We start from the raw sequence: 13,483 nt of genomic DNA, 5'->3' as shown, positions 1-13,483 counted from the left end.
AAAGAGAGCACCTTTCTGATTAATAATGCAATAGCAAGTTCATTTGGGGGTGGAGATGTGATTTTCTTATGCATATGTAATTAACGTAATTGCATTGCCTGAATGCTTCTATTGTGAAACACGGCATACATGGTTCGCACTATATACAAACTCATGCTAATATTATATTTAGTCCGATGCTGATTTACTGTACCAGGTGTTGCCGGCAGGAGATTTTTATACATAACAACCAAGTGTGTAAGTTAGCAAGCTGAGCTTATAAACCAAGGCATGTATTATGGTAAGCGTGTGCGCCCGACGTTGCGCGCACGTTTTGTGTTTACAGCCAAAGCTATGATGCGCGCGCCTAGGAGGCGTGGCCAGATGTCACAAAGATAGGCCTCCCTGTGATTGGCTCACAGTGTCACGTGGCACGGCAGCCGCTCGAAAATTCAAATTTCTTTGCATTTCCACCAAGCTGCAGCACCAACGCTGTCTGCCATGCGCGTCGGCGATGGATACACTGTCATAGGGAGACAGGTATCTTTCATTGTCGCTAGTGCGCCCTCGCTTAATATAATACAAGCCTAAGGCAGTCAACCTTTGTGCGGATATCTTGGCTGCCAGTTGAGACTACAATGTATTGCTGTCCTTACTGGCAGCGGAGGAGTTAAATAACCCATTCAGCTCCAGGGAGCATGCAACCCATCCCTTTTTGAGAGTCACCACACACGCAGTTTGATTGCCACAGGAGCTGCTGCAGATTTTGGGGATTTTTGACATTCTAGCAACTATTTTTGCAGTGTGTAAATGTTAAAAATGTATCAATAATGTAAAATGTATTTGTAGGTTCTGGCAATTACATGGGAAAATACATTTATCACCCCCTTAATTGACATCACTGGGATATCTTCCTTAATCTCTTTGCAAAAAGAGGGATCATTCTCTGGCAGTGAAGAGGTTAACTTTTAGGATGCCCTCTGTATTGTAAGCGCTCATTACATGTTGTATCTGTGTGTGCATGTTTGTTCTCATTATGTGGCATGCATCTCTGGTTATGTCATTTACATCTCTCTGTAATCTGCAGAATATGTTGGCGCATTATAATCCATAAGTGTATCTGCATGTTTTCCGCAATTACCCAAACAGGCTTTGCCTGCTGCATTACAAATCTTGTACAGTGAATTAACACAGCTAGAGTGGTTTGAATAAACAATTAGGCTGGGTCCATACTGCTTGTGTCCGAGCGGAGGTGTGCGTCTGCGTAACGTCACATGCGTGAAGTGGTTGCATTTTTTGGCCATGCTAGACGCGCCGTGGAGGGCGTGTCTAGAGGCGTCACGGAGCTGCTTCGCCCTCATTGGGCAAACCGCTCACGTGACCTGCCCGTCGAGAAATCAGTTTCAACTGATTTATCGCGCAACCCGCGCCGCCTCCTGCTGTCGCCCGCACGGTCTATGGGCGCAATCAATGCCTTAAGGCAGGGGAGCACAAACTTTTTGAGGTGCGCCCCCCCCTGCCAGCTCCCCCTCACTTGCGTGCGGCGTCAAATGCCGCCATGGGGTCACGTGACCCCATTTCCATGGAGACGGTCGTGTGACATCACCCCGGATGACACTGTGGCGTCATTTGATGCCACGTTGCCATGGCGACACATCACAGCGTCTGAATCAAGGTAAGTTTTATTGTTGCAGAGGCCTCACGCGATCCCCCGGCATTTAATTTAAATGCCTGTGGAAAGAGCGCGGGACCTCTGCAAGCGCCCGTGACCCCCCCCCCCCAAAATCCAGCTCCCCCCTCTTTGCACAGCTGCCTTAAGGCATTTGATCGCGCCGCACACGGACGCCTCCACACGGTCTGCGGCAGCATGGACTCAGCCTTAGGCCGAGCTAATGCTGCTGGCGTCGCTATGTGCGCATGCATGTCAGACACAATGCGGTACTTGGCTATAGTAGATAGCCAAGTGCCTGCCGGTGACTTAGCACGTTGACACGGCAGCGTTTTGAGAAGACAATACGTTTTGTCTTCTCAGGGGACTGCCGGGTGACGTCAGTGTCACTTAAGCAGGTTCAGCCAATGAGGGTGAACCAGCTTCGTTACGCGTCCGCCACAGATCTGCTGTGCTACAGCAGTGCAGCATGGATGGAGCTCGTACTCTCGCAAGCAAGCGGAGTGTATGAGCTCCCCTCAGGGGTTCCGCGGGATGGGGGGAGAGCAGGGACAACTCTCCCAGCTGTCCCAGGCCCGGCGGCTCCCGAGCTCAGCAGCTGCCCGGTCACTGCTATCCTTCCTCTCCCTGCTCCTGTTGGCCGACAGGAGGGTGGGGTGTGTGTGTGTGTACGTGGGGGGCGTGGGTTGGGGTTCCCTAGAATTTCACAATCTAATTCTGGGGTTCCTTAACAAAAAAATAAATAAAAGTTAAACCACCGCTCTAGTGTTTGCTCACCGGGTAAAACACCAGGTTGCACACCAATGATACAATGATGTCATCTACGTGACCTGACCGGCTCCGGGGAAACCCTGCTCCCCGAGATACTTACCTCTGCAGAAAGTGTCGGGCCCAACTTCAGCATCTGGGGACCCTTTTCCCCCCGAACGTACAGTGGGTGTGTGTTTCTTTGGGGGGGGGGTGTGTTTTTTTTTGGGTAGGGGGGGTTGCGGGGGGGAGGTGTGTGTTTCTTGGGGGTTGGGTCAGGTGTTTCTTCAGGGGGTGGGAGGTGATTCTTGGGGGGAGCATTGAGTGTGTGAGGAAGGGGATGTGAGACGAGGGGGCATTGAGTGAGTGAAAGAGGGGGTGTAAATAAAAGAGGTGTGGGAGTGGAATGTGATAGATGGGGTAAGAGGGGGAGGAGTGAGAGGAAGGGAATGTGTGTGTAAGAAGAGTGGGGTAAGAGGGGGAGGGTGGGGTAAGAAGGGGGGAAGAGTGGGGTAAGAGGGGGAGGGTGGGGTAAGGAGGGGGAGGGTGGGGTAAGAAGGGGGGGAGGGTGGGGTAAGAAGGGGGGGAGGGTGGGGTAAGAAGGGGGGGAGGGTGGGGAGGGTGGGGTAAGAAGGGGGGACGGTGGGGAGGGTGGGGTAAGAGGGGGAGGGTGGGGTAAGAAGGGGGGGTAAGAAGGAGGGTGGTAAGAGGGGGAGGGTGGAGTGAGAGTTAGGCTGCACTTATAGTGCCGGCGACAGCGACGCAACATCATGTCAAAACAAATGCATTGCCGCCGTCGCATGCACTTATAGCAAGCGCGACGCAACGGCGCAACAGAGCGGCAGCTTGGTTGCGATCGCTGAAAGTCATGTCAATTTGATTTTTCCAGCAACCGTAGCCCGGCGTCGCCATCGCGTCGCCTATAAGCGCAGCCTAAGAAGGGCGAGTTGAATGAGAGATTAATAATTTTGTATTATGTCCCAGTTTGTCACTTTAAAAATATCGTCACCTTACCAGTGACATCAATCTGAGACCACATAACTAATTATAAAGTGATCGTAGCCCGTGCCCTTCACTCGCATTGGTGAACACAATCTTCCCATAGAAAGCAAGCAAAATGTATATGACATTTCATGTCCGTCACAAGGGCCGTGTGAACGATGTTCAGGGAACGTATAAAGGAAAGGGTTAAACAAAACAAACAAAACACTAGAGACTTCACATAAGCAAATCAGTTCAGAGAAGTGTGAAAGTGACAAGTTAGAGCCACTCTTCCCCAGGACATTTGTCACACACTACAGGCAGAAAAAGACAAGCAAGAGAGGAGGATGCAACACTCACCCTATCCCCCTGCACAGGGGAGAAGACTTGGGGGTGTCAGAAGGGCAGGCTGCAGGTCACTAGAAGACAGTATATCATGTGTCTGCTGTGATGGACTCTCAGACTTCAGCTGTTTAGAGGTGGGACAGCATAAAGAGACACAACGTGATTTTTTTTTTAGTCAAAACTTTATTAAACATAAACAGTGTGCCAAAGTATTGCAGAATGTATTAGGGTTAGTCCCCAGTCTTCACTGTGGCACGCGTGCCCGGGGGGGGGCAGCGCGTGCACAGCGCTACACCGCGGTCTGAGGGGAGAGGAAAGGTTTGCGACAGGAGGGGGCGTGGCGGTGGGTTTGCGGGGGCGTGGCCATGACGTCCCGCGGCTGTTTCGCCCTCATTGGCTGAATCGCCGGCCACCCCCCCGTCGCAAATGCTAATCTCAAATTCCCCTGCCTGCCTGAAAACATGTCGCGCACCGCTGGGGAAAGGTGCGCGACAAGGTAGGAACTGGGACCGGCCTGACTGGGGGGGCACGAACGCTGGGGCTCCAGGGTTGGGGTGTGCATGCCAAAAACCCCTGTAGTACTGTATGCTCAATGCTTTGTACACTGGCCATGGGGGCTGGAACTTGGGGTGCAGGGGAGACTCATTTTTACATTATGGTTATGTATGTATGTATATCTTTATTTATGCCATTAATGTACATAGCGCTAATACATGTGACAATCATATAAATAACAAGTAATACAAATAATACATTATGGGAAAAAGTACTTCAGACATAAAAATAACATTTAGGACAGGGGTCGCAACCTTTCAAGGAAGAAGAGCCAACTTGGATGGGCACGCGCATGCGCGCAGATGCCCTGCATTTGCCGCACATGCACAGTATACTTGGTGCATGCGCAGAGTGCCCTCAGTAGCGCGGCGACCATCTTGCTACATCCCGCGCATGCGCAGGAGGCCCTGTAGAGGCGACCATTACACCAAAAGCTCTGCAGGGGAACTACAAGTCCCAGCAGCCTCAGGGGCTGCACAGCACATGGGCTGTTATGACCAATAGGGTCCTCGGATTGTCGGCAGAGGCAAGAAGATACATTTGGCGTGCTCAGGGGACCAGATAGGTCAGCTGGCTCCGGTGCAACCGTACCGCAAGCTGAAAGCCTCTGGGCGTTGGCCCACGCCGCAAAGGGAAGAGGCTTTTGAAGAACGGCGCGACCATGAAGTTCAAGTTCTGCCCAAATGGACATGCACGGATGCGGTTAAATGGCAAAGAATCGTGGAATGTCTACGGCCGCCAGCCTCTTACCTTTTACGACTGTATAGTGAGAACCAAGAAGAGGCTGAGGCTAAAGACCTAATACATGCTCTAACCAAGGAATATGGACTGAATGACGACCCATGCGTTATTATACAGTTCTACGCCCTCAAACAGAAGGAGGGGGAAGACCTATCCGACTTCCTACATCGACTACAGATGATGTTGTGGACCCTGATCAACAAGAAGGTCATCCTGAAGGCCGACGTAGATGCTTATAGAACTAGACAATTCTTGCGAGGAGCATCACTCACATACCCCTTTGCTGTACGATTTCTACCACGAACCCGCCCAACTTTCAGGATCTTATGGACCAAATCCAGGACCAGGAGGCCATCCTGCAGTTCCAGGCCCCAATGGCGTCCCGGGACTCTTCAAAAGGGGAGAGCGATGTAACTACACGAAAGCCATCAAGTATCAAAGAGAAGTCTGAGGCGGCTACTCGCCAGAAGCTATACCGACCATCTGCTCTCACCTCCAGTGCCGGGCTGATAAATGCTTCAATTGTAGTCAAATTGGTCACTATCACGGGAGACCAGGGTTATTAACACCTTTTATACCGCGATCATATGATTGAGCAAGGCAGTAAAATAAACTGTCATTTATTCCACGAAAAGACATACACAATGTATCACAATTTGCAATGAAAACACACTTACTGGGATCGCGGCGAACGAAATAAACTTTCTTGGAACGAAATGTTAACAACTGGAGTCTGTACAATTGGTATACATTAGAGAATGCTTTGAATGTGTAACGCATGATCAAATGTAAATGTAGCTATTTGTTTTCATGTTTACATGTACTTTGTGACCTCCCTCTTTTGATGACGTCCGCAATTGGACACTCAATAACATTGCATGTTTACATCGTACACGATGCATTATAATCAGTTCATGCTAAGTTATACACAGATCTATAATAGTTACTCATTTTTAGACGATTGAAACATAATCAATAGCAAGTACCCCGATGGCATTAAATTATGCATATGCACATCACAATTAGTTCATGTGAACATGTGACAATAACATGCGAAATTAGACATGTTGCAACGTAGTTTTTCAACGTCAATGTCATGGTTGTATCCTAATGAGATGACTGAGTGTTGCGTTCAGAAGTGGTACATGCATTACACATTCCATAAATACTTGCGAATAAATGGTTGTACAAAGCTTAACGTTACATCATTGTCAAATATCATGATTGCCTGATCTTCCCATTGTTCCCCATAGTCCCCCATGATCTTCCCATCGTTCCCCATATTCCCCACCATCCCCCATGATCTTCCCATTGTTCCCCATCGTCTCCCATGATCTTCCCATCGTTCCCCATTTTCCCCATCGTACCCCATGATCTTCCCACCGTTCCCCATTTTCCCCATCGTCCCCCATGATCTTCCCATTGTTCCCCATCGTCCCCCATGATCTTCCCATCGTTTCCCATTGTTCCCCATCGTCCCCCATGATCTTCCCATCGTTCCCCATTTTCCCCATCTTCCCCCATGATCTTCCCATCGTTCCCCATCGTCCCCCATGATCTTCCCATCATTCTCCATCTTCCCCACCATCCCCCATGATCTTCCCATCTCTCCCATTTTTCCCACCGTCCCCCATGATCTTCCAATCGTTACCCATTTTCCCCCATCGTCCCCCATGATCTTCCCATCGTTGCCCATTTTTCCCATCATCCCCATGATCTTCCCATCGTTCCCCATTTTCCCCATCTTCCCCCATGATCTTCCCATCATTCCCCATTTTCCCCATCGTCCCCCATGATCTTCCCATCATTCCCAATCTTCCCCACCATCCCTCATGATCTTCCCATCGTTCCCAATTTTTCCCACCGTCCCCCATGATCTTCCAATCGTTACCCATTTTCCCCCAGCGTCCCCCATGATCTTCCCATCGTTACCCATTTTCCCCATCGTCCCCCATGATCTTCCCATCATTCCCCATTTTCCCCCATGACCTTCCCATCATTCCCCATTTTCCCCATCGTCCTCCATGATCTTCCCATCGTCCCCCATGATCTTCCCATCGTTCCCCATCGTCCCCCATGATCTTCCCATCGTTCCCCATCGTCCCCCATGATCTTCCCATCTTCCCCACCATCCCCCATGATATTCCCATCATTCCCCATTTTCCCCATCGTCCTCCATGATCTTCCCATCGTTACCCATTTCCCCCCATGATCTTCCCATCATTCCCCATTTTCCCCCATGATCATCACATCATTCCCCATTTTCCCCATCGTCCTCCATGATCTTCCCATCGTCCCCCATGATCTTCCCATCGTTCCCCATCGTCCCCATGATCTTCCCATCGTTCCCCATTTTCACAATCATCCCCCATGATCTTCCCATCGTTCCCCATTTTCCGCATCATCCCAAATGAAATTCCCATCGTTCCCCATCGTCCTCCATGATCTTCCCATCGTTCCCCATCGTCCCCCATGATCTTCCCACCATTCCCCATCGTCCCCCATGATCTTCCCATCGTTACCCATTTTCCCAATCATCCCCCATGATATTCCCATCGTTCCCCATTTTCCCCATCGTCCCCCATGATCTTCCCATCGTTCCCATTTTCCCCATCGTCCCCCATGATCTTCCCACCGTTCCCCATTTTCCCCCATGATCTTCCCATCGTTACCCATTTTCCCAATCATCCCCCATGATCTTCCCATCGTTCCCCATTTTCCCCATCGTCCCCATGATCTTCCCATCGTTCCCCATGATCTTCCCATCGTTCCCCATTCTCTTCCCATCGTTCCCCATTTTCCCAATCATCCCCCATGATCTTCCCATCGTTCCCCATTTTCCCCATCGTCCCCCATAATCTGCCCATCGTTCCCCATGATCCTCCCATCGTTCCCAATTTTCCCCATCGTCCCCCATGATCTTCCCACCGTTCCCCATTTTCCCCATCGTCCCCCATGATCTTCCCATCGTTCCCCATTTTCCCCATCGTCCCCCATTTTTCCCATCGTCCACCATGATCTTCCCATCATTCCCCATCGTCCCCCATGATCTTCCCATCGTTCCCCATTTTCCCCATCGTCCCCCATGATCTTCCCATCGTTCCCCATTTTCTCCATCGTGCCCCATGATCTTCCCATCATTCCCCATTTTCCCCATTGTCCCCCATTTTTCCCATCGTCCCCCATGATCTTCCCATCGTTCCCCATTGTCCCCCATGATCTTCCCATCGTTCCCCATTTTCTCCATCGTGCCCCATGATCTTCCCATCGTTCCCCCTTTTCCCCACCGGCCCCATGATCTTCCCATCGTTCCCCATTTTCCCCATCATCCCCTATGATTTCCCATCGTTCCCCATTATCTTCTCATCGATTCCTATTTGCCCTATCGTCCCCCATGATCTTCCCATCGTTCCACATTTTTCCCATCGTCCCCATGATCTTCCCATCGTTCCCCATTTTCCCCATCGTCCCCCATGATCTTCCCATCGTTCCCCATAATCTTCCCATCGTTCCCCATTTTCCCCATTGTCCCCCATGATCTTCCCATCGTTCCCCATTTTCCCCATGATCTTCCCATCGTCCCCCATGATCTTCCCTTCGTTCCCCATCGTCCAATAGCACTCCGTAACGGCGACGCCGTGACGTGGCGCGCTAGCCCCGCCTCCCACCCGCGCTCGCTGACGCTCATGCCAGGACACAAAAAAGCTCCTGCTTGATCATGAGCGTCAGCGCGGCTCAGCGCTGTATTTTTTACCATGGCCCCGGCCTAAGGGGGTTGCCGCGCTTACAGAGGCCCGCGCTCTTCCCCACAACATTTAAATTGATTGCCGGAGAGCGCGGGGCGGAAACGCGGCTCCATGACATTAAATGTTGCCATGGCAACGCGACATGTCACAACGTCACGCACAGATGCCGGAGAGCAGGGGGAAGAGCAAGCAGGGGGGCGCGCTACTCAAAAAGTTTGCTCAAACCTGCATCACAAAATACAGGCGCTCTGGGAGCTGAGGGGTTAACTACCTCACTGCACGTTTGAGCATGAAACGCGGAGATAGTAACGCTTTGTCACCCTGGCAACAAGTCGTCCAATCTCGGTTCAGGGAGTGGGCGTGGCTCCGTTCTGGCCCTCCGCCCCCTTCATGAGGTTCTTTCTCTAGCCCGCCTCTGGCGAAGCTGGTTGGTGGGAATCATGGACGAGGCGCGTGCGCAGTGAATGGCTCGAACCGGGAATGACGTTCAGGAGTGACAATATGGTGCGCGTACGTCACAAGCCCCGCCCACCATCAGGCAACTGGCCGAGTGTCCGCCGCTCGCTGGTGTGAGGAGCAGTTGTCACGTCACAGCGGGACACAGGAGCGGAGACATGGCGGCCTCTCCGGAGCAGTGCGAGGGAGGGGAGTATGAGACCAAGCCCAAAAAACTGAAGACCGGGCTGGAGGAGGACCGGGGAGCGGAGAGTTCCGGGGTAATGTGATGATGCGCGCACGTACCGGATATTTATATAATTACGTGCAAGAGAGATGTATGCATTGCACATATAGATATAATATACACCGTCTCTCTCTGCTTTAAATGTTCTACAATGTTTTTGTGTGCATGTATTTCTCAATTTCCCTAATTTTTATGCACACAGATGGGAGTCACTGCTCAATCATTTGATCGGTGTGTTGGTTTCAGACACACTTCTCAGTGGGCTCGGATAGGCTGAAGTTGCTGGACAATAGCTCTGTTTATTAAAGAAAAGCATGGCATTTGAATGTAGCCATTATTGCCGTATTTGTTACTTGGTGTCTGTCTGCATTGCATTCACTTCTGCTGTCTAATGTGTATTTGGGTGGTTTGTCCATAACCATGAGCCATGGAAAATGTAATATACTTGTGTAGCGCACTTTTCCCCCACCCTATGGGAGATATGACAGCTACTGGGTGTTTGGTGCGCTACCTGTGGCTCACAGGAGGCCTGAACCTCTGCCGCTGGGAGACTGGTGACAGCTCCTCCACATGCAAAGGATCACAACTTGGTGGGATGAGCCCCTTACAGGAACAATAATAATACACACACTCGAGCATATACTAACAACCTTTACTGGACACACTATAACAGTACCTTGTACCACACAGTGTAATAGACCCCACCCAACCTGATACCACCAATGAGTGTCCCTGTCCTTTCCCAATGTCAAGGCCCACCCAAACGTAGGAGATAGCGTTATCTCGTGAAGTGTTAGTGCACTTAGTTGGGTACCTGCCTGGGAGCTCCAGCACCCGGGTGATGCAGATGAATGAAGAGGATCCATCTGAACCAACGTTGTCATCCGCGGTGGCGTCCGCGTGGTGTGAATTCTGGCATGGATAATATCACCAGAGTCTCTTGCAACGGAAGTGGTCTGGTCTCAGACCACAGGCCACAATCACCGTGCGGCGTCTTCACTGTGTCTCTGACGCTAGACAGTAAAGTGGGAAGCGTCCCTGTCTACGGTGGCCTTCCCTGAAGTAACCACAAGCTACTGTGAGTCGGGGCCTAAGGGGGAATGTACTAGGCCTAGTCCCAGAGCCACTGGCTCTGAGACACTACCTACTTGGTCCAGCTCCCTCTTCCGGCTGGCGTGGTCTCTGGCACGCCAAATGTATCAATAGCTGTGCAGGGGGAAGCTGCAGCCGCTATTTGCTGGTTTGCAACATATGGTGTGTAACCCCTGTAACCCCTGGGGCTATTGGGAAATGTAGTTCCCCTGCGGAGTACTTGGTGCAATGGCCGCCGCTGTTTGATGCTCTGTGCATGCGCAGGGTGCGCTATGAAGGGTTCGCCACCCATATCCTGTGCATGCACGAACCTCTCCCTGCACTTTTACAAAATGGGTGCGCCCTCAGTGGAGCTCTGGCGACCGGCTCGCCAGCTGCCTCTCTCCCTGCACCGCCTGACGCCCCCGCATTCCTCAGCAAAGCCATGGGGTGAGAGGTGTTTGCTTTTGATAAGGGATTAATGAGGATGTGGTTTAAAATCCAGAGTTACGTTTTTGGTCCCAAATTATTTATCCTTTTGGAATTCTCTTCATCATTTCTAAAATTTCCATGCACAATTCAGTTGCAGAGAAATATTGATACGACAGAACGTGCTGGCGCATAATACATTCCCTATTTTGAATTTTCTATGAAAAATGTGTTCACATCACTGCAGCAGTTTAACCTCATTTTTGGTAATCCATAAATAAATGGATATTTTGCACGAGCTAAAAATGCTATGCAAGCTGGTTTTCCTCAGTGCTTTCTCTTTCTTGCAGATCCTATGTTGGTTTTTAATTATCGCTGGGGCTTGACATGAGCAGCAAGTCTTTGCAATTTTAAAATGCTTCTAATGTTGTGAATGTGCCTTTTTAAGTGTTTCCTGCATTGATATTTTGGTTTTATTTTATTCTGGAGATGCTTGTAAAATCATAGGCTAGTGGGATTCTCTAAACTCTGATAAGCGCAATTGAAACGTGGTTATGTGGAATGCAATTAGAAGCAGAGCACTCCCCTTTTCAGTTAACTGATACAATCCTATTTGATATTTTGGCATAGGCCGGAAATTCGATCAGGCAAATGTTAAATACAGGCATACCCCGCATTAACGTACGCAATGGGACCGGAGCATGGATGTAAAGTGAAAATGTACTTAAAGTGAAGCATTACCTTTTTTTCACTTATCGATGCATGTACTGTACTTCAATTGTCATATACGTGCATAACTGATGTAAATAACGCATTTGTAACAAAAGGCTCTATAGTCTCCCCGCTTGTGCACAGCTTCGGACCAGGTAGGGAGCTGGTATAGCTGTTCAGGACGTGCTGACAGGCGAATGCGTGAGCTGCCGTGTGCCTATTGGGCGATATGTCCTTACTCGCGAGTGTACTTAAACAGAGGATGATCTACAGGCATACCCCGATCAATTTAAAATAGCATAAGGTGAATCCAAGGGCTTCTGTAAGGGGAATGGCGGTAGTTTCAATAACTCCGATTTTGCTGTATTCTCTACCGATCTTGGGATGGTTGCTTTGCCTTTACATCATTACACTGTTATGAGACGTCTTTTTATGATTTTGTATTGACTTTTTGGGCAGTTGTATCTTTTGCACTTTGTATTAATAGTTTTCGAAAACAAGCAGATACTGTACTTATTTCAGTGCAAGCTGCATTACCAGTAAGAGATGAGTAGTAAATACTCATTCCTATCTGAAATTTGTTTTGTTTCTATGCATAATCCCTGATGCTCTTTATGAGCGATTTGATGTGCTGACCCATTGAGCTCTAAATCTTTAGAGGCCCTTTATAATATTTAGGTCCATATTTGCTAAGCAATTCCAAGCTGTAAATCCATTTACAGCTCATTCACTTGAAAGGACAGCGTAAGGTCCCTTATTAACAACATGGCGCATAGAAGCAGTGTATGCGCTATACAAGACATTTAGATAGATGGCCCTTAGGCCTCAATTATACCAGAAACTGCAGAACGATCCGGTGACATGACATCATCATAGCGGCGCTACATGTGCAGAAGCGATTTTGTAGCACTACAGCAGGGAGACATGGCCAAATCATTTCTCTCTGTCTCTGTGTGATTGGTTTGTTTAAGATGCACTGTGATTGGCCGTGCAAATCACGTAATGCGGCTGTCGCCTGTTAAAAACAAAATCTCAAATCTCTTCATGAGACAGAAGCTTTGCCGTACGTCGCGGCGCTACTGTCGCGATTGGTATGTGCGCTTTCATTGCATTTTATTGTTTTGTTTTGGAGCTGCGCGTCGTCGCGCCGAAGCGCGTGTTTTCTGGTATAATGACGGCCCTACAATGCTCTGGCTAGCAGCATCTTCTCTATGTTAAAAAATCCCTTGGGTTATTTACTAAAGTTTCCTGGCTGCAAGACCTGGGGTAAAACCAGCGCTAAGTAATTGCACCAGATTTATCAAAGTTAAAACTCTAATTGCTCGTAATGGAATTTCTTTCTTTGAATACGCCGATGGTCTTTTCCCAATTTGGAAGCCTGCAGGCTTTGGTTATTTATTGGTCATCTTTCAAATGCCTTGCTATGCTGCGCACACAGGTATCTTATTGACATTTCTCTCTTTGTCTGTGCGGATCGCCATTTTTTCAATTACATTTTTTACTTGTCTCTTTACTTGTCCTTTCCAACGATGTTTTTTAAAAATATATATATTTTTTTTATCTGATGTTTTTATTCAGGAGATTTAAGCGTTTGAAATATTACGTTTCCGGGAAGTGAAAATGAAGCTCTCCCCCAGAGCCCAGTGCAGCCTAAAGCAGGGGTGCGCAAACTTCCTCGGCTGCGCCCTCCCTGCCTGCTCTACCCCTGGGTCGCACCCCAACCCCCCCAACTTACCTTGAATGCGGCGTCAAATGACGCCGCGGGGGGACGCCGCGTTGACATGGCGACACGAGGCCGGGTAAGTTAGTTTAGAGGGGCCATCCCCC

General features: G+C 49.5%; 2 protein-coding genes across 7 annotated transcripts in view; one reads left to right on the top strand and one right to left on the bottom strand.

The window, feature by feature from the left end:
• Positions 1-9,224, bottom strand: part of GALM (galactose mutarotase) — a 37,176-nt gene extending 27,952 nt beyond the window's left edge. The window contains exons 1-2 of one of the 3 annotated variants that reach the window (XM_075596414.1): positions 8,989-9,224; positions 3,737-3,845 (exon numbers count right to left, since the gene is read on the bottom strand). The gene's annotated coding sequence lies outside the window, so the exon portion shown is untranslated. Of the gene's footprint in view, positions 1-3,736; positions 3,846-8,771; positions 8,857-8,988 lie in introns of those variants that run through there. The other 2 variants (XM_075596412.1, XM_075596415.1) reach the window with 2 other exon arrangements.
• The window catches only part of LOC142493022 (heterogeneous nuclear ribonucleoprotein L-like), a 34,527-nt gene continuing 30,201 nt past the window's right edge, over positions 9,158-13,483 (top strand). The window contains exons 1-2 of one of the 4 annotated variants that reach the window (XM_075596410.1): positions 9,365-9,479; positions 13,235-13,455. In XM_075596410.1, coding sequence (XP_075452525.1) covers positions 13,438-13,455 — 18 coding nt within the window. In that variant the 5' untranslated portion in view covers positions 9,365-9,479; positions 13,235-13,437. Of the gene's footprint in view, positions 9,480-13,234; positions 13,456-13,483 lie in introns of all 4 variants that reach the window. The other 3 variants (XM_075596409.1, XM_075596411.1, XM_075596408.1) reach the window with 3 other exon arrangements.

The sequence above is a fragment of the Ascaphus truei genome, chromosome 4, assembly GCF_040206685.1.
Source record: "Ascaphus truei isolate aAscTru1 chromosome 4, aAscTru1.hap1, whole genome shotgun sequence".
NCBI classification, from domain to species: Eukaryota; Metazoa; Chordata; class Amphibia; order Anura; family Ascaphidae; genus Ascaphus; species Ascaphus truei.
Note: the sequence above shows the minus strand (reverse complement) of the source record. Positions and strands in the feature narration are given on the sequence as shown.